Genomic DNA, 20,503 nt, shown 5'->3' with positions numbered 1-20,503 from the left:
AAAGTTCATTTAGGAACATCAAAAGTGATACTTAAAATCGGGGAAAGAAGCATAAACAAAGTACGTGCTAGGAATTGGGAGGGAAAAAAAGTGGAATTAGCTTAATTAACAGTATCTTGGGCACCATATTAGTTAACAACAACAACAATCCAAACCCCGACATCCTTCCCTCCAAGAACTTCCCATCTTGCTCTTGGGGAGACTCTTGGTTGGAAGTGGAGGTTACTTACCATCAGAGCAACCCCTCTTGTCCACGATATTAGTTAACAAAATTTTTAATTATGATATATTTGAGAAAAAGAAAAGGAAAAAAAAAAAGAAGAGAAAAAGAACTTTGGTGATTGTAGGCATTCTCTTATTCTTTTGTAACAAACGGATCTGGGAACATAAACTTTGAAACCAGTCACTATGTATAACTTGAATTCAATTTCTTCGGACTTAAAGTTAAATATATTGAGAACTTGTATACTTTGAGTGTAATCTAGCGGTTAAATTTTACGATTGTTGGGGTCAATTTTTCGTGATAATGTTGAGAAACCTATACACAATTAGTGCACAAGATTTAAAAGAGTTCAAGTTTTATGTATTGACGTTGAAAAATTAACACGAGCTCAATTATGAGATATTTACACGTAAAATATCTTAATAAACATTAATTGATAATCTAATAAAAATGGCATGTAATCAAGTTAAAGTTTAGTGATGATGTAAAAAAAATCTTTATAAATCCATTTAGAAGATTAAAAAAAAGATGAGAGTGCTTCCTTTTCCTGATCATCAGGTGCTGCAGCTATATAACTTTCTCCAGGTAATTCATTTATTTGTAGGCAAAAGTTTCTCTCTCCACCAAGCATCAACTCGGTCTCCTCCTTTCCACCTCTATTTCTCCTTAATTTTTACTTCTGAAAGGTTAATTAGTAACCTTATTATTCACAAATTTAAAGCAAGAAAGTAGCTAGCTAGCCTAAAGATTGTTTCTCCTTCTTGATCACAACAACGGAATTAAGAGCGAGCATAGTAGGAAATTAACATTACTTATAAATGGAGGAAATGTATGAATTTGGTTCGAGCAGTAGTGCTGTTTACTCCGTCGACGACCATTTGCAGCCGCCATATTTTGGATCGCCGCCGGCGTTTTGCGATGAGCTGCTCCCTGTGGGATTTGGATCCGGAAATATGTCGTCGGTGTGTTCGGAATCTTCGGCTGCTAATTCAGTAGTTGATAAAAGTGGGACGTCTTCTTCTAATTTACAATTAGAAGATCATCATGAGACGAATATTAGAGCAAAGATCTCTTCTTATCCTTTGTATCCTAAGCTTCTTCGTACTTACATCGACTGCCGCAAGGTAAAAAAAATTTCAGTTCGGAAACTGTTTAGTAAAAAGAGTAGGCCTAGAGAAAGAAAGTAAAAAAGGCTTATTTTCTTATGTGTTTGAAACACAATGTTCAGCTATGATTTTAGGGTTTTTGGATTGCTATATACAGTATGATTCTAGGGTTTAACCAAGAAGACCTTGGTGTTATCACTTCTTCTGTGTCAATTTTTCATCAATATTAATCTTATGGTATATATAACGTTTGCAGGTAGGAGCGCCATCTGAGATTGTTGATATGTTGGACAATATTAATATTGTCCACGAAAATGATCTTTATAGGAGATCAAATAGACTGATCACCGGTGATTCTGAGCTGGATGATTTCATGGTCTCTCTCTTTTTTCATCTCAATCCTATGAGTAGTATATATTTATCAAGCTTTCATTCCTAATTGGGGATATGCATGGGATCTATGTGTGTAGATTTGTTTGTGCTTATTTAGTGAATGGTGATATATACTGCAGGGAACTTACTGTGATGTGTTAGCAAAGTTCAAGTCGGATCTTGAAAGGCCTTTCAATGAAGCAACTACTTTTCTTAATGATATTCAAATTCAACTTACCAATCTCTGCACTACTCCGGTCACTCCGAGTAGCAATATCTCAGGTCAGTTTCTCTTTAATTATATATAAACGCCTATGTCTAGCAGCAGTTAATTAATTTGTTAGCTTTAGTTCATCGGCATGTTAGCGTACATGGAGCTCGTGTTTTTGCAGGATATAGTACATGAAATGAATTCTTTTTAATTTCCTTAATTAATAATCCTGTATGTGAGAACTCTTTCTATTTGCTCTAGTATCAGTTACAAAGATTTCAGTTATATACACTGACCCATATTAATCGTCTTGCAAATTAACCTAATTAATCTTTCAGTTTCTATCATCAGTCATTGCACATTTTTTGGGTGACTTGTGCTAATCCTCCCGAATTGAGGGGTTTAGAGACCAATTAATTTAGCAAAGAAATGCTACCTAAATATAGGTCTCAATCTCTAAATCTTACTACCTCGTATTTAGCAAGACTTCGACATTAAGCTAAAGCAGCAAAGGACTAGGTAAACCCTACATTGATGATGAGGATTGAGAGCTCTTTAAATTGATGCCATTTTAATTTCTTAAAATATTGTTCTGGTTAGGGTGTGGCATCAAAGGTCGATTGTTTCAATTGATATGTTTTACTTTTCTCTTTAGTTTGTCTAGAAAATGTCTCTTTCAGCATTTATTAAGTTTTTAACTTCAACATTCTCTTTTTATCATTAATGACACTCCCTCAGAGAAATGAGAAACGACGGACAAAATTTAAAGGATATTGTTATACACACATTTAGCTTAAATCACATGATTCAAAAGTTCTCCTTGTATTATTAAATTTTGTGCGGAGTTAAATTAAGACACATAAAATAAGACGAAAAACATAGTACTGTGTTTTTCTTTTTTTATGGCTCAAATGCTTCTCATTACTACTTTTCTTCTCGGGCTTTTTTGTTGCTTCTAGTAGTAATGGTGAAAAGTAAAAAAGAGGAACTGTAAAAGAAAAAAGAAGTGAAATGCAGAACGTCGTCTTTTAGAAAGAAAGAACAAACATTCTGAATATTGTACAAAATTCATGACCTTAAATGAGATAAATGTCCAGATTTAAGAGTGCTTTCCACAGTTGCGGGGTGTACGAAAAGCCTAGCTAGCTATGCTAGCTTTTCTTAGTTCTATCCACACTTCCTATTTTCTTGAATTTATCTGCATAAATGGGGTAAATAAAACAACTACTGTCTCACGGGCTCTGAGTGACTTGACAATTCCTAGTGCTTTCATCACTGAAGAAAGAAATGTACCACGTTATTCAGTAGATTCTTCTGAGTTTCTTTCCTTCCCAAGTCCCAACTCCTCTAAAAGTTAAAACAAAAATTCAGTTCTAAGTTTTATGCACCAACATAGAAAAATATATATATATATTTATACTATCACATACTATAAATTTTATTGATAAGTATAGTTGGGTAATCTCATAAAAATGATAATTAACTAATTATTGCACTTTTTTTTTATATTTAAGTCAAGGAGAGGGAGAAAGGGGAAGGGGATGATATGCTGTTGATGAGGTTTGAACCCTTCACTTTAACTGTGAAAGATGGAGAGTTCACCAAGGGAGCTCACCCTCAACTCCGCTATCGCATGCTAAACTCACTAGTAGAATTAAAAAAATTACATTATCAATATATGTAACTTAATTAAATCCGTGAAGAAAGAATTTTATGTTTCTGAATAGCTTATAGGTTATTATGTTTCTGACGTTTGCGAGATTATTGCCCAGAAGTGTCTCTTTTCTGTATATACAATACAAATTTGGTAATAGAATTTTATTTGCCAAAAAAAAAAAAAAAAAAAATCCGTAAAGAAATCCTCTTAATTAGACCCCTCGAAAGAAAGTATCACCTCCACTTTGTCAAGAGAAATAGTGACGTTGGTTGGAAGGAATTGTGCAAAACTTCTAATGCACATAAAATTAAATAAATAAATCCTAAACTAAATAGAGCCTTTTCTTAACCCTCATCTTAAGCAGTCAGAAGCAGAGGGAATCTTGTTAATTATAGTGAGCATGTGATATTGTGGCAGAAACAAGTACAAGAAAAAGTTACATTGTCATGGCTTTGCATGATCTTGTCGTCCTTAGACATCCAATAAGTTTCAAGCTTCGATTCATGAATGTCTGTTGATCTTTACTTTAAGGCTTTATAACTGATATATCTAGCAAAGTTTGTGGCCATATGCATAAAGATATTCAGTTAGTACACAATGAAGTGCTGTTCAATTCAATGTCTGATACTTTTTGTTTTTAATTTGTTGTTTTGGTTAATTAGCTAGGTGGAATGGTTTTACAAATTGTATGGTCTTTTGATTATTTTAAGTTATCATCCAGTCTAGAAAAGCTGCTATTCCATGTATTGTTGAAGATAAACAGTCGAAAGATTATGACACTCTATTTTTATAATACTAACTGCTTAGTGTAAAGCTCATATATATGATGAAACCTCTCTAGTTTCGAAAAAAGGGGGGATTGCATTCCTTGCATGCAGGATTTCTGCTAGTTTTCCGAATTAGGACTACTTAGGATTTCTAGGGCTAAGTCAACTGTTTTTATCAAAGTAAGGGTTCGAATCAGACACTCTACATAATTTTCTTACTTATTTAACACATATATACGCCCAAAGAAAACGAAATTGCTTCATATTAAATGGGTTGCTGTTTTCTTCTCTTTTTCCTGTTAAGCTTCCTCTTTTAATTAATTTATTTACATTTGCATGTCTTTGAACCTTTTTTTTTTCCGTGTAATATCTTTAATTTGTGTGTTGCATGCATGTTCAATGTATAAATGGCTTTAAGTGATCATCCAAACATGACAAGAAGTTGAGTACTCCATATGTCAAGTTAAATGTCTAATAAAATTTAGATGTTTGTAGTATTCTTTTGGTACAAAGGTGGAATATCTCAGGATATTCTATGGAGTGGGATATCCCATTTTAGTGTAAAAGTTATATGATAATTAGAAACCAAATATGGGATAAAGTTAATCCCAAACTTTATTCGGAAAAAATTTATTCTTATCTCATGTACCAAACGACCTCTCATAGGTTATCACCACTTCAATTTCGATAAAAAAACAATTTGTTTGGGGGGTTTGGGGGGGGGGGGGTTACAACTCCTCTCTATTTTTGATAAATAAATTCATGGTGTCTTTCGTATAAGAGCTTGATCTAACTTTATATATGTTTTACAAGTCTGCTATTTAGAACAGTGTTAAGCCAAAATAATTTTAGTGCTCATTGGTGATTACACATGAACTGATGAGATAGGTACTGAGCAACATATGAAAAAATCAAGGAGTGCGTAGAATGCGGGTTATGTTAGATTAATGGCTGCAACCATGTAGTAGTACAATCTTTTTCCTATTCACTGACTCTGAAACGACAAAACGAACCTACGCCTTTGTATAAAAAGTTACCCTCTTGTTGTCCTTTTATGTTAGTATATATTCTCCTCAGTACTCACAATGAACGTCACATTTACAATGTGATGGGTTTATGCAGTTACCAAACCCAAGTGGTCATAATATCACGAAAATGTCCAAATTATCATCATATGCGATACGTTTTAAGAAGAAAATAAAAAAAAAATTGAAAATTTTGAACAAATCATAGATTATTGCGTGATTTCTTATATGGATAAAATAAATTATTTTTAAATATATATAGAAAGATTATTTTTACGGACAAAAAAAAATGCTTCACATAATATGGGACAAATGGAGTAGTTAAATTGAGCAATTAAGCTAGTGTTTGGATAGATTCTCAAATTTGTTTTGAAAAATCTGATTTGGGTGAAGTTTGGTTTGAAGATGAAAATGTGTTTGGACATAAGTTTTCAAAACATATTTCACTTCTTTTTTTCAAAAAAAAACATGAAACACGATTTATACCCACAAGTTCTAAAAAATATCACAAATACCCTACAGTACCTTTATCAATAACATTCATTATATTATTGCAAAATCATAGTCCTGAATATAAATAAATTTGGTGCAAAATTATCATTTTTATTAGGGGTGTACATAGGTCGGGTTGGTTCGGATTTTACAATTATCAAACCAAATCAATTGTGTCGGGTTATTAAATCTAAAGACCAAACCAATCCAATAAAACTCGAATTTTTCAATCTCGGGTTTTCTCGGATTTTCGGGTTATTCGGATTTTTTCGGGTTTTCTTCCAATAAAATCTTTGTAGAATAAAGCATATAACTTGTGCTCAAAATATTTCTTTAATCCTAGTAAGATACAACTATATAAAGTATTTTTCAAGAAAATAATATAAAATATGAGATGTGTCATGACATTATCCTAAATATTCAACAATAAAGACAATAAAATTATGTAATATAAATATTGTTAATTAAAAAGCCATAATAAAAATAAACATAATATAGTAGTACTGAGTCATTCTAAAATAAGTAGACTAATAAGGGAGTGTTAGTTACATGACTAAACACTAAAGACAAAATAGAAATAGGTTATGCATCTTTATCTAAATTATTGCAAAACAAAAAATAGATATCTAATATTAATGACTATAAAACTTATTGGAACATTCAAAAGTTCTAAGTACAACCTTAAATAACACCTTAAAAGACAAAATTATGAAATTTTTTAAGAAATATTTAGAATTTACACCACAATAAGTATATTTATATATTATATATATGTAATGTCGAGTTGGTTTGGTTTCGATTTGACTTTCTTTAGTTAAAACCAAACCAAATCAATTATGATCAGGTTCTTTTTTCCAACACCAAATCAAATCAAACCAAACCATAGTCGGGGCTTTTTCTCGGTTTGACTCGGATTATCGGGTTGGTGCGGTTTGTCGGTTTCTTTTGTACACCCCTAATTTTTATAATGAATTACATAATATACTATCAGATGACCGAGAAGATGAAACAACTTTGTTACAAAATAATAAATAGTGGGCTCTTTTATAAAATATAAAAGTTTGGGGTAATTTTAGAAAAAAATATAATATTGATATTTTAGGCCAAAACCAGCTAGTTTTGGGATTTGGGTTTTGGATTTTGGGAATTTGCCAAAATGTAGATAAAATATATGGCCAAACATGTATTTGCCAAAAAAATTCCAAATATATTTTAACAAAATAATCCCACTTAGTGGGGTCTGGGGAGGGTAGTGTGTACGCAGACCTTACCCCTACCCTAGGGTAGAGAGACTGTTTCCAAATAGACCCCCGGCATCCTTCCCTCCAAGAACTTCCCACCTTGCTCTTGGGGAGACTCGAACTCACAACCTCTCGGTTGGAAGTGGGGGTTGCTTATTCTTTCAACAAAAAAGAGGTTCAGATTTACCCCTTTAACTTTTGTCTATGGTTTAAATTATCCTTAGATTGGAGTTCTCTTAGGGATTAAGGCAAAAAAAAAACTATGCAAGGGTAAGATTAGAACAAAATTACGCAATTTCTAATAGTAGAGAGACAAATTTGACTATTTTCGTAATATGAACTATTATCTGTTTTTACATTTCCCAGTTGTTACATTGTTTTCGAAGCCATAAGAAAATGTAATTAACTACACTAATTGTGATGGGTACTTTAATTTGTTTCAAAAGATGAAGGAGCGGCGGGGTTGGAGGAGGAGGAGGATACAAGCGGTGGTGGTGGAAATACAAATGATATGTGCAGATCAGAGAATGAAATTAAGGATAAGTTAATGCGTAAGTACAGTGGATATATAAGTAGTCTAAAGCAAGAATTTTGCAAGAAGAATAAGAAGGGAAAACTCCCAAAAGAAGCAAGGCAAATCTTGCTTGACTGGTGGACCACTCACTACAAATGGCCTTATCCTACGGTAACCATTTTTATTTTTCGTGAATAGAGATATTATACTAGCAATTAAAAATAGGATAAAATTATACTGAGCATCTTATAATATGCTAATTAAATGCTTACACCCATATATATGATTAAAATCCCGCTCAAATATAAAGTATTATTCCTATTTGGTAAAAGCAAACGTTTAAACTCCATTATACATCCCTTATGTAATTGTATATTAATCATAGAAAAATTACTGAAGCAAGGACCCCTCTCTCTATATATATGTGTGTGTTGTTCTTCTCATTAATCGAGTCCAAAACTTTGAAATTTTCAGTAGAAATATCTCGATAGAAAGAAGAAAAAAAAAAACTTCATAATGAAAACTCACCATCAGTAAACACATTTGATGTTCATTTGAGATGCTGTACAAATATTTATATGAGTTACAATATTGATAAACGTAAAAATATATTGTTGTGTGAAAAAAAAAAAAAGTGAATAATACAGTTATTGAACTTGGTGAATGCAGGAAGGAGAGAAAATATGTCTAGCTGAATCAACAGGTTTAGATCCGAAGCAGATTAACAATTGGTTCATTAATCAGCGAAAACGTCACTGGAAACCTTCAGAAAACATGCAGTTTGCTGATATGGAAAGCATATATGGTCATTTTTCTGAATAATTTAGCTTAGAGGAATTAATCTCTTTCCGCAATGTTTCTAATCGGACAATTTTGTCTTGCTAACAATTAAATCATCCGTTCCAATTCATGTGAACCTGTTTAACTGGACACGGAGTTTAAAAAAAAATAAAGACTTTTTGGAATTTGTGGTCCTAAACAAATCAAAAAGAGCCCCAGAGTATTTGTATGGTTATAAAAGCTTCTCATTAAGGGTAGAATCGCAAGTTTAAGCTAAATTGTTTCCAAATTTAGAAAAGAGTCATTTTTCTTGGAATAGACAAAGAGGAAATAGGTTCACATAAACTGGAACAGAGAGAGTAATATAATTCTAATTCAGTTACCTTATTGCCTCTGCGATAATCTTTATGCTTCAGCTCAAGTCCCATGATGTTACTTAATTTTAGTCAAAGGTGGATTTAGGGGTGTGAAATGGGCGGGTTGAGCTGATTATGGGCGGATTAAAATGGTTGAGTCAACAAATGGGCGGGTCAGATGGGCTAAAATTTGTGTCATAGTTCAACCCGTCAAATTCTTACTAAGCCTTTTTTAATTAATGTGTATTATTTTCTTATTAATTATTTTATCAAATAAGATTTTTTTTCTTCTGTATGGTCATATATAACATATCAAACAAAAAAAGAACGGAGAAGGGCCTAAAATACCCCTTTACTATATGAAATAGGACATGCTAGCCCTCCGTTAAAAGTTGGTCTCTATTCCGCCCTAACCGTTAACAAATGGGCTCGTATATGCCCTCCATCACTAACGGGAGACTCATAAGGCTACGTGGAATATATGTGAGGGCAAGTTAGACCTAGTTTGAATTGTACAGGGGCATATATAAGTCAGTTATAATAGTCATTTCTCAAACACTTCAAAACTCCATATCAGTTTACTTTGACATCTATTTGACAACACTAAACTAATTATCACAGCAAATAAACTAAGTCATAGACACAAACATTCAAATGAACGGTAATGACTTCATTAAATCTTAGTAGCTCAAATGGGTCGAATCATAACAAAAGACAATGTCGGAATGTTCTAGTAACTCAAAGGGGTCGAATAGGAGGTGTCATTACGGACTTACTACCAATTATTTCATGGCATGGACACCTTTAAATGCTGGGAGAAGGTTTTTCAAGTGCCTGAACCATGAGGTAAGAAATATTTTTGATAGGTTCTTTTAGTTATTCCGATTTGCTTGTAAATCTGTTTTATTTATTTTTGGTTTTTAGGATGAAAAATATTCTTATTGGGAATGGCAAGATGAAGAGCTTCCTCCTAGAGTTTCAAATCTCATATGTAGTTTAAAGAAGGAAAAGGAAGCTCTAATCCGTGAAAGAAATGCTCTCCAAAGGAAAATTTGATCTTGAGAATGTTATGATGCTCATCGATCATGGAGGAATAGAAGTCTTGGAATTGGAAAGAAATGTCCTAATGAAGAAAGTGACCGATTTAGAGTACTCAATTGTGCTTGATGCTAAATTTCGGAAGAAAATGTAGATTTTCATGTGTGTGATATTAGGATGTCTTATTATGTTCTTTGGATTAGTGAGAAATAATATGTAATTTTAGTGTTATTGTGTCTTAGTTGTTGTCTTTTATTATGTAATGAAGCTTTATGTTTTTGTACAAGGATTTAATGAAGTCATTGCCGTTTATTTGAATGTCTGTGTCTATGACTTAGCTTTTATTTGTTGTGATGATTAGTTTGGTGTTATCAAATAGGTGTCTAAGTAAACTAATATGGAGTTGTGAAGTGTTTGAAAAATGACTATTATAACTGACTCATATATGCCCCTATACAATTTGAATTAGGTCTAATTTGCCCTCACATATATTCCACGTGGCTTTATGAGTCTCTCGTTAGTGATGAAGGGCATATACGAGCCCATTTGTTGACGGCAAGGGCAGAATAGAGACCAACTTTTAACGGAGGACTAGCATGTCCTATTTCATATAGTAAAAGGGCATTTTAGGCCCTTTTCCGAAAAAGAATTATTTTTTAAGATATTTTAGTAACGTTAGTCATGCATTAGACCAACTTTAGATGGGCTGAGTTGAACATATGATCGGGTCAATGACCAGCCCAACTTTAGATGGATTAGATGGGTCGAACGGGTTTGGGCTCAAATTGCCAACCCCAAAGAAACGTAAAAATAACATGGTATAGCCAGTTTTCGGGCTGATCATTCAAAAATAGTCAGCGTTTACGAAGTCAATGAAAAATAGTCACTATTTTGCTGTAATAGAGACCGGTCCAGCATAATATACTGGAGTTCGGTGCACCTATGTATGAACTCCAGCATATTATGCTGGACCAGTATACTTTGCTGACTCCAGTATAATATACTGGAGACTGGAGCACCGGTGCTCCAAACACCAGTATATTATACTGGACAATTATACTTGCTGGAACTCCAGTATATTATGCTGGAGTTCTAGTGTACTTATGTCACGACCCAATTCAGGATCATGACCGGCGCTTAGGAGTAAGTGCTCCCAAGTACGCCTCATCGGTGTTTTACAGAAAATCGGACAGAGTTTCCCCTATTTTTGGACTATCCCAAAAACTTTTCCTGTCTCAAATTAGCAACCAAACATCCTAATAGCAATTCAACAATCGACAACATATCAATTAACCAAAATAGTCTTCACCATTACTAATCAACCCACTAACAACCAGACATACTAATTTATCTCCGACTTTGAAAATAAAGAATGATACTCGACATAAGACTAATAGCAATATAATACTCATGACACTAAAAGAATGATTATGGAGCGACTCTAAAAATTCAAAGAAAAGACCATAACAATTGATGAAATCTCCGCCCACGCGAACAAGTGCGAGGCTCACCAAGAATTCTCAATCTGTGCACTCTAATTAACGAGAACCTCGCCTGCGTCAACTGTTGTCTCTGTAAAAAAAAAATAACGGGGAATGAGTCGCTAGCTTAGTGAGTAATAACACTTAACCACAACCGTTTTTAATTTGGGGACAAGTCAGAAAACATGCTAGTATATCAAACAGAAAACAACATAAAAATGTCCTTTCAGAAACAATAAATAATTTTTAGTCTCATCACGCTTTTCTTGTAGTAAAATATAATTAACAATTCAGTAATAAGCTCGGTAACCATTGCATAATATCAGTATTCACATTTTGAGAGGTTTCAATGAACGAATCATATAATCGGTAAAACTGTGGACTTCTTCGCAAGAAGTCAAATATAACGATAGTCCCTACTCGAGGGAAATCGGTAGTGGTATGCTAGTTCTACCTTCCCACTAGCGAGGACTATAACTGTACTCTATAATCGGTAAATACAAGGTGCACCAGGTCTAACGAATCCGTCGTTAGCTACAGGATCCTTCAAGGTCTACTCCCATTTATACTTGTCTCTATAATCCGTATATACTCATAGAAAATATTTTAAAACAATATAGGGCATTTCGGTTCTTATCAAATCATATAATTTCTTTTCGATAACAGCAAATTCAAGTAACGGTAAAACAGATCTAGTGACAAATGAAAATATTTAAAACAATGGTAATCTTTTCCAATAACTATTTCGGTATCATATCGAGTAAAAGACTTGTCCCACATGCAACTTAAAATAATAGGTAACATATTCATATTAAAAATCATGTGTAAATCATGCAAGTTATGAAAACACAAATTGCGGTAAGATTACTACTCATAGTAATCGAGCCGGAATATAAACTTGTCACTTGCGATCACTTCGTGTGACTTTCTTCATGACCTATATTGTTACAAAATCAATCTAGGTATAAGCTTCGTGAACTACCAATATAATCAATTCCAGATCTTGTCAAATCTAATCCATTTTTCTATTTTCACTCCTCGAAATATGATCATCTATTCTTTGTTAATTAATTTAATGGAACTTAACTGGAAAGGAAATTGGTTCTTGCTTATGTGTATGTCAATATGTATATAGATGGCTTATACAGATACTTGGGAACTCAATTCCTTTGCAATATTTCACGTACTGCTTTGCAAGCCCTCAGAGACTCTCCACTAAGGTAGCATGACTAATAGATTCATTACTTCTCAATTTAGAATAATAACAATCTAATCTCATTACAATTCACTCGAAACTCAATATAACCACTTATCAATATCACTGTTTAGCTAAAATAATCTGGATATACCTATGTTAATGGATAAAAAAAATACCTTTAAACTTGAATTAAACTCCGCTGATAGTGGCTCTCTTGCGGCACCAAATCGCTAGACACTATAAAGACCTTCTTGATTTCCTTTTTATAGATGTGAACTTGCTACTAACAACTTTTTTGTTCCTTCGATTTTTTTTTGTTGTTTTTTGAAGGAGCTTTAATGCCCCAACTCTCCTACTTTTATTCCTTTTTCTTTTAGATTGCAAGGAATTGGAATTTTACTCATTCCCAAACTCTATACGATGCCATATATCAATTATTTCTTGGGCTTTGGCCCCCCTCTTTTTTTTAGTTATTATTATTATTATTATTATTTGCTAATGACCAATACACCCTTACTTAAAATATAGGGTATTACATCCTCCCCACCTTATAAAATTCGGTCCCCGAATTTAACTTAAGTACGTACCTGTAGACTGAAACAAATGGGGGTACTTGACTCACACAACATCCTCTATTTCCTAAGTAGCTTCTTCAACTGTATGATTTCGCCATAGGACTTTTATGAACTCAATTTCTTTTGACCGTAGCTTCCTTTCTTGCCTATCGACAATAGCTATCGGTTCCTCCTCGTAAGACAACTTCTCATCAAGTGGTATAGTTGGTGCTTCAAGCACCTGAGATGAGTCTGATATACATTTTCTTAACATTGATACATGAAAATACTGGGTGAATAAAAGATAACTCAGGAGGAAGTTCCAAATTATAAGCCACCGCTCCCACTCAGTCTAGTATCTCATACGGTCCTATAAACATGGGGCTCAACTTGCCTCTTTTCCCAAACCGCACCACACCTTTCATAGGGGAGACTCGTAAGAACACTTTGTCCCCAATTGTGAACACTAAATCTCTTCTTCTCTTATCGGCATAAGACTTTTGTCTACTTTGAGCTGCAAGTAATCTCTGTCTGATCAACTGGACCTTGTCCATAGCTTCTCGTACTAGGTCGTGTCCCAATAAGTTAGTCTCACCAGCTTCAAACCATCCAATAGGAGAGCGACATCTTCTACCATACAATACTTCGTACGGTGCCATTTGAATACTGGACTGGAAGCTATTGTTGTAAGCAAATTCAGCTAAAGGTAGATAAGCATCCCAACTACCTCCAAACTTAAGAATGCAAGATCTCAACATATCCTCCAAGATCTGTATAGTACGTTCAGACTGCCCGTCTGTCTGTGGATGAAATGCAGTACTAAGATTTACTCGTGTACCCAATGCTTCTTGAAAAGATTTCTAAAAGCGTAAGGTAAATTGTGATCCTCTATTAGAGATGATGGGTATTGGAACTCCGTGAAGTCGGACAATTTCGTTCATAAATATATGTGCATACCTGACTCCACCATATATAGTCTTCACCGGCAAAAAGTGTGTTGATTTCGTCAGTCGATCTACAATCACCCATACCGAGTCATAACCTTTAAGGGTTCGTGGTAGCCCGGTGACAAAATCCATAGTAACTCTTTCCCATTTCCACTCTGGAATCTCAATTTGTTGTAGTAGTCCTGCGGGTCGCTGATGCTCAGCCTTGACCTGCTGACAAGTCAAACAACTAGAAACAAAATTAGCAACATCTTTCTTCATACCTTCCCACCAATAAAATTGCTTCAGGTCATGGTACATTTTTGTGGATCCAGGATGTATATTGTATTTAGAGTTGTGGTCTTCTTTAAGAATAGCATGTCTCAACCCATCTATGTCTGCTACACATAGCCTGTCACCCATTTGAAGAACACCATCACTTTCAACAATCATATCCTTGCTTTTACCAGCTAAGACCTCATCTCTGTATTTACATAATCGTTCATCCTCATATTGGATGGCCTTAATGTGCTCAACTAGTGAAGACTTAGCCTGAGCACAAGCCAACAATGCCTCTAAATTTTCGACACTAAATCTGATACATGTATCTTCTAGTCTCTGAATATCTTTGGCCAAAAGTCTCTTTGCAGGGGCTATATGTGCCAAACTCCCCATAGATTTTCTACTTAATGCATCAGTCACCACATTGGCTTTTCCAGGATGATACAAAATAGAATAATCATAGTCTTTGAGTAGTTCCATCCAACGACGCTGCCGAAGATTTAGATCTCTCTACTGAAAGATATACTTTAGACTTTTATGGTCAGTATAAACTCACAAGTTTCGCCGTATAGATAATGTCTCCAAAGTTTTAGAGCAAATACCACTGCAGCCATCTCCAAATCATATGTAGGATAGTTTTGCTCGTGCTTTTTCAATTGTCTCGAATCATAAGCAATAACACGACCATTTTGCATGAGAACACATCCTAATTCCACCCTCGATGCGTCACGGAATACTGTAAATCCTCCAGAACCTGATTGTAAGGCTAATATTGGTGCAGTTGTCAAACATGTTTTGAGTTTTTGAAAGCTCTGCTCACATTCCTCCATTCACTGAAACTTTGCATTTTTCTGTGTTAGCTTGGTCAGCGACGCTTCTATTCTAGAGAAAACTTGCACAAAACGCCTGTAATAGCCTGCTAAGCCTAAAAAGCTGTGAATCTCCGTAGGAGAAGTAAGCCTGGTCATTTCTGCACAGCTTCAGTTTTCTTAGGATCTACCATAATTCCATCTTTGGATAAAACATGCCCCAAAAATGCTACCAAGTCTAGCCAGAATTCACACTTCGAGAACTTAGCATAAAGCTGATGTTCTCGCAATGTCTGCAACACAGTCCTGAGGTGATCCTCATGTTCTCCTTGGCTACGAGAATATATCAGGATATCATCAATAAATACTATTACAAATCTATCCAGAAACGGCTTGAACACCCGATTCATTAAATCCATGAATTCCTCTAGAGCATTTGTCAGTCCGAAAGGCATCACAAGAAATTCATAGTGCCCGTATCGAGTCCTGAAAGCAGTCTTAGAAATATCTTCATTTTTTATTCTAAGTTGATGATAACCAGAACGGAGGTCAATCTTTGAAAAGTGGGCAGATCCTTGTAACTGATCAAACATGTCATCTATACGAGACAAAGGATATTTATTACGTATTGTTATCTTGTTCAACTGCCTGTAGTCAATGCGCATTCTCAGGGATCCATCTTTCTTCTTTACAAACAGTATTAGTGCAACCAATGGTGATACACTAGGTCTAATAAAGCCCCTATCTAACAAATCTTGTACTTGTTGCTTTAGCTCCCTCAACTCTGTTGGTGCCATTCAATATGGGGGTATCGATATGGGTTGTGTGTCAGGTAGCAAATCAATACCAAAGTCTATTTCTCGTATTGGAGGCAATCCTGGTAAATCCTCAGGAAATCAGAAAATTCTCTCACTACTGGTACATTTTCTATACTAATTGTTTCCTTTCTTGTATCATTTACAATAGCTAAGAGACCCAAACAACCTTTCTTTAGAAGTCGTTGAGCCTTCATAAAAGATACAATTTTGCAAGTCTCTGGAACCTGACTCCCTCTTAGAATAAAACTGGGTTTATTTGGTATCTCAAACTTAAACTATCTTTGCATAACAATCGACTATAGCATAGTAAGAAGATAACCAATCCATTCCCATCAGCATGTCAAAGTCAATCATATCAAGTACAATAAGGTCAGCTAGAGTATCTCTACCCTTAACCCGAATCTGACAAGCACGATACACGTATTCAACTAATAGAGACTCTCCAATAGGAGTAGCGTCTAGAAAAGGATCATTCAATAGCTCGGGTTGTCTACCAAATTTCAAAGCAAAGTACGAGGACACATAGGAGTGAGTATATCCCGGATCAATTAACGCAAGTACATCAAATGAACAAACAGAAAGAATACATGTAACCACTGCATTCGAGGCCTGAGCATCCTGTCTAGTAAATGCAAAAACTCTTGCCTGACCTCTACCAACATTTCCTTGTCCTTGATTCATAGTAGCACGGTCTCCAGCACCCCGACCTTTGTTTCATGTACCTATAGCACCTGAAGTATTACGAGTAGTCTGAGTCGGTGTAGCTGACTGAGTAGAAGCCTGGTTGAAATTTTTCGGAGGCTGAGGGCAATCCCTCAAGTGATGTCCCAACTGGCCACACCGAAAGCACTGTGAAGACATATAAGTCCTAGAATGTGGTCTGTGAAGACATATGAGTCCCTGTCTGAGAACCCTGTTGTTGTTGTTGTTGTCCCTGATTTCCTACTCTTTTATTTTCACTAAAACCACCACTGAAAGCCCCTCATGTCTTGGCCTTTTTACGTAAATCACTAGCTGCACGCTCTTCACGTCCCTTGTTTTCAATCTTTCTAGCAAGGTTGACTATATCAGAGTAGGATAAAGTCTTCATCTGTGGGGCTACTGCAGTGTATAGACGACCAACCAATCCATCCACAAACCTCTGAACTCGAGCTTCTTCGATAGGCACTAAGTAAGGAGCATATATAGCCAGCTTACAGAACTTAGTGTTATATGTTAACACATCCATATCTGGAGTCTGAACCAATCTCTCAAAGTCTCTAGCATATTGTTGCATCAGACTGTCTGGAAGAAAATGATTCTTGAACAACTTAGTGAACTCGTACCATGTCAGTGGTGCTGCTCCTACTGGCCTTCTTAACAATATAGTTTTATACCATGTGTTGGCCATATCCTCTAGTTTGTATGCTACGAGCTCCACGGCTCTCTCACTAGAACATCCAAGAGCACATAATGCCTTAAGTGTCCCATCCAAGAAACTTTGAGGATCTGATGAATTATCGGAACCTGTGAATTTTGGTGATTTCAATTTCAGAAACTCTTGTAGAGATACTTCCTTATTCCCGAAAGTCTGAGTCTGTGCAGGTACTTGTGTCTGTAAAGTAGCCTGAGGAGCTGAACTTCCCCCCTGAGTAGGCACCAATGCCTCTAACACATTCAATAACCTTGACACTGCATCTGCAGGTAAGGCAACAGTAGGTACAACAGTTGGCACTGGTGGTGGAGCGTTTTGAACTCCCTGCTCTTGCACTTGATCTAGCATAACATCTTGGGTTTGACCCATGTTCCCAACTTGAGGTTGAGGAGCAGTCTGTCTTCTAGTTTGATGAACCCCAACTTGACCGCCACCCCGGGTAGCACCACGTCCAGCAGATGAGGGTGTGCGTGTCCTAGCCATCTGTGAAAGAAATATACCAAAGTCAATCTCATGTTATCTCAATGCACGATCAAAGAATGAAAGAAGGGAAAACATTCGTAGATGTTCAGTAGCCTCAAGATCATAAGTATGGGCGCCGACATACCCATGAACAAGACTCTACTAAACATTACTCCATGTCTCGGGACTTAAAGCCTAAGCTCTGATACCAACTTTGTCACGGCCCAATTCCGGCGCTTAGGAGTAAGTGCTCCCAAGTAGGCCTCATCGGTGTTTTACAGAAAATCGAACAGAGTTTCCCCTGTTTTTGGACTATCCCAAAAATTTTCCCTGTCTCAAATCAGCAACCAAACATCTTAATAGCAATTCAACAATCGACAACTTATCAATTAACCAAAATAGTCTTCACCATTACTAATGAACCCACTAACAACCAGAAATACTAATTTATCTCTGACTTTAAAAATAAAGAATGATACTCGACATAAGACTAATAGCAAAATAATACTCATGATACTAAAAGAATGACTATGGAGCGACTCTAAGAATTCAAAGAAAGGATCATAACAATTGATAAAATCTCCGCCCACGCAAACAAATGCGAGGCTCACCAAGAATTCTCAACTTGTGCGCTCTAATTAACGAGATTCTCGCCTGCGTCAACTGTTGTCTCTGTAAAAATGATTTGCGGGGAATGCATCGCTAGCTCAGTGAGTAATAACACTTAACCACAACCGTTTTTAATTTGGGGACAAGTCAGAAAACATGCTAGTATATCAAACAGAAAACAACATAAAAATGTCCTTTCAGAAACAATAAATAATTTTCAGTCTCATCACGCTTTTCTTGTAGTAAAATATAATTAACAATTCAGTAATAAGCTCGGTAACCATTGTATAATATCAGTATTCACATTTTGGGAGGTTTCAATGAACGAATCATGTAATCGGTAAAACTGTGGACTTCTTCGCAAGAAGTCAAATATAACGATAGTCTCTACTCGAAAGAAATCGGTAAGGGTATGCTAGTTCTACCTTTCCACTAGCGAGGACTATAACTGTACTCTGTAATTGGTAAATACAATGTGCACCAGCTCTAACAAACCTGCCGTTAGCTACGGGATCCTTCAATGTCTACTCCCATTTATACTTGTCTCTGTAATCCGTATATACTCATAGAAAATATTTTAAAACAATATAGGGCATTTCGGTTCTTATCAAATCATATAATTTCTTTTCGATAACAGTAAATTCAAGTAACGGTAAAACAGATCTAGTGACAAATGAAAATATTTAAAACAATGGTAATCTTCTCCAATAACTATTTCGGTATCATATCTAGTAAAAGACTTGTCCCACATGTAACTTAAAATAATCAGTAACATATTCATATTAAAAATTATGTGTAAATCATGCAAGTTATGAAAACACAAATTGCGATAAGATTACTACTCACAGTAATCGAGCCGGAATATAAACTTGTCACTTGCGATCACTTCGTGTGACTTTCTTCATGACCTATACTGTTACAAAATCAATCTAGGTATAAGCTTCGTGAACTACCAATATAATCGATTCCAGATCTTGTCAAATCTAATCCATTTTTCTGTTTTCACTCCTCGGAATATGATCATCTATTCTTTGTTAATTAATTTAATGGAACTTAACTGGAAAGGAAATTGGTTCTTGCTTATGTGTATGTCAATATGTATATAGATGGCTTATACAGATACTTGGGAATTCAATTCCTTTGCAATATTTCACGTACTGTTTTGCAAGCCCTCAGAGACTTTCCACTAAGGTAGCATGACTAATAGATTCATTACTTTTCAATTTAGAATAATGACAATCTAATCTCATTACAATTCACTCGAAACTCAATATAATCAGTTATCAATATCACTTTTTAGCCAAAATAATCTGGATATACCTACGTTAACGGACAAAAAAAATACCTTGAAACTTGAATTAAACTCCGCTGATAGTTGCTTTCTTGCGGCACCAGATCGCTAGACACTGTAAAGACCTTCTTGATTTCCTCTTTATAGATGTGAACTTGCTACCAACAACTTTGTTGTTCCTTCGATTTTTTTTTTGTTGTTTGCAGGAGCTTTATTGCCTCAACTCTCCTACTCTTATTTCTTTTTCTTTGAGATTGCAAAGAATTGGAATTTTACCCATTCCCAAACTCTATACGATGCCCTATATCAATTATTTCTTGGGCTTCGGCCCCCTCTTTTTTTTTAGTTATTTTTATTTTTATTATTTGCTAATGACCAATACACCCTTACTAAAAATATAGGATATTACAACTTATGTTGGAACTCCATCATATTATGCTGCGGTTCCAGCATACTTATCCTGGAACTCCAGTATAATATGCTGGAGTTCAAGCATACTTATGCTGGAACTCCAGTATAATATACTGACGTATTTTCCGGGTTTTGAATAGTGTTTTCGCTCAAATTTATCTTTACATGAAAAGTGACTAAATTTCAATTACTTTTGAAACTAGACTATTTTTGAACGACCAATTGTAAATCTGGCTATTTAAAACTCCAAATAGCTTTTTGGGTGCTGATTCATAATTTTAAATGAGTTTCAAGTTTCAACTCACTACTTATTTATAGCAACGGGTGCACGTCAGCATCAAATAAATAAAAATTCAACTATTATGTCTAAAATCCGAGATAAAAACGACGGTAAGGCTTCATCAAATGCGAAAAAGGTGGATTTGTCCCTGATTATAGTTTAAGCTAAATAGAAATGAACAAAATG

The 20,503-nt window shown here is 35.2% G+C and overlaps 2 protein-coding genes across 4 annotated transcripts; one reads left to right on the top strand and one right to left on the bottom strand.

Moving 5' to 3' along the window:
* The first annotated feature begins 783 nt into the window (after positions 1-783).
* Positions 784-10,052, top strand: LOC107807974 (homeobox protein knotted-1-like 2). Its single transcript, XM_016632455.2, has 5 exons — positions 784-1,347; positions 1,586-1,705; positions 1,842-1,983; positions 7,541-7,779; positions 8,278-10,052. The coding sequence occupies exons 1-5, from the start codon at positions 1,042-1,044 to the stop codon at positions 8,428-8,430; spliced, it is 960 nt and encodes a 319-aa protein (XP_016487941.2). The 5' UTR covers positions 784-1,041; the 3' UTR covers positions 8,431-10,052.
* A 965-nt stretch (positions 10,053-11,017) lies between these two features.
* LOC107807973 (uncharacterized) lies at positions 11,018-19,896 on the bottom strand. Of its 3 annotated transcripts, none has more exons than XR_012710961.1 (3): positions 19,681-19,896; positions 19,182-19,248; positions 11,018-11,354 (listed from the first exon to the last, which is right to left on the bottom strand). XR_012710961.1 is itself a non-coding variant. In XM_016632452.2 (3 exons), the coding sequence occupies exon 3, from the start codon at positions 17,745-17,747 to the stop codon at positions 16,833-16,835; it is 915 nt and encodes a 304-aa protein (XP_016487938.1). In that variant the 5' UTR covers positions 19,182-19,248; positions 19,681-19,896; the 3' UTR covers positions 11,369-16,832. The 3 variants fall into 3 exon arrangements, 2 of the variants coding, with proteins under 2 accessions (XP_016487938.1, XP_016487939.1); XM_016632452.2 differs by lacking the exon at positions 11,018-11,354 and adding an exon at positions 11,369-17,747; XM_016632453.2 differs by lacking the exons at positions 11,018-11,354; positions 19,182-19,248 and adding an exon at positions 11,369-17,747.
* Positions 19,897-20,503: the final 607 nt, after the last annotated feature.

This window comes from Nicotiana tabacum, chromosome 6 (genome assembly GCF_000715075.1).
Source record: "Nicotiana tabacum cultivar K326 chromosome 6, ASM71507v2, whole genome shotgun sequence".
NCBI classification, from domain to species: Eukaryota; Viridiplantae; Streptophyta; class Magnoliopsida; order Solanales; family Solanaceae; genus Nicotiana; species Nicotiana tabacum.
The sequence above is the reverse complement of the archived record's forward strand: the minus strand, read 5'-3'. Positions and strand labels throughout refer to the sequence as shown.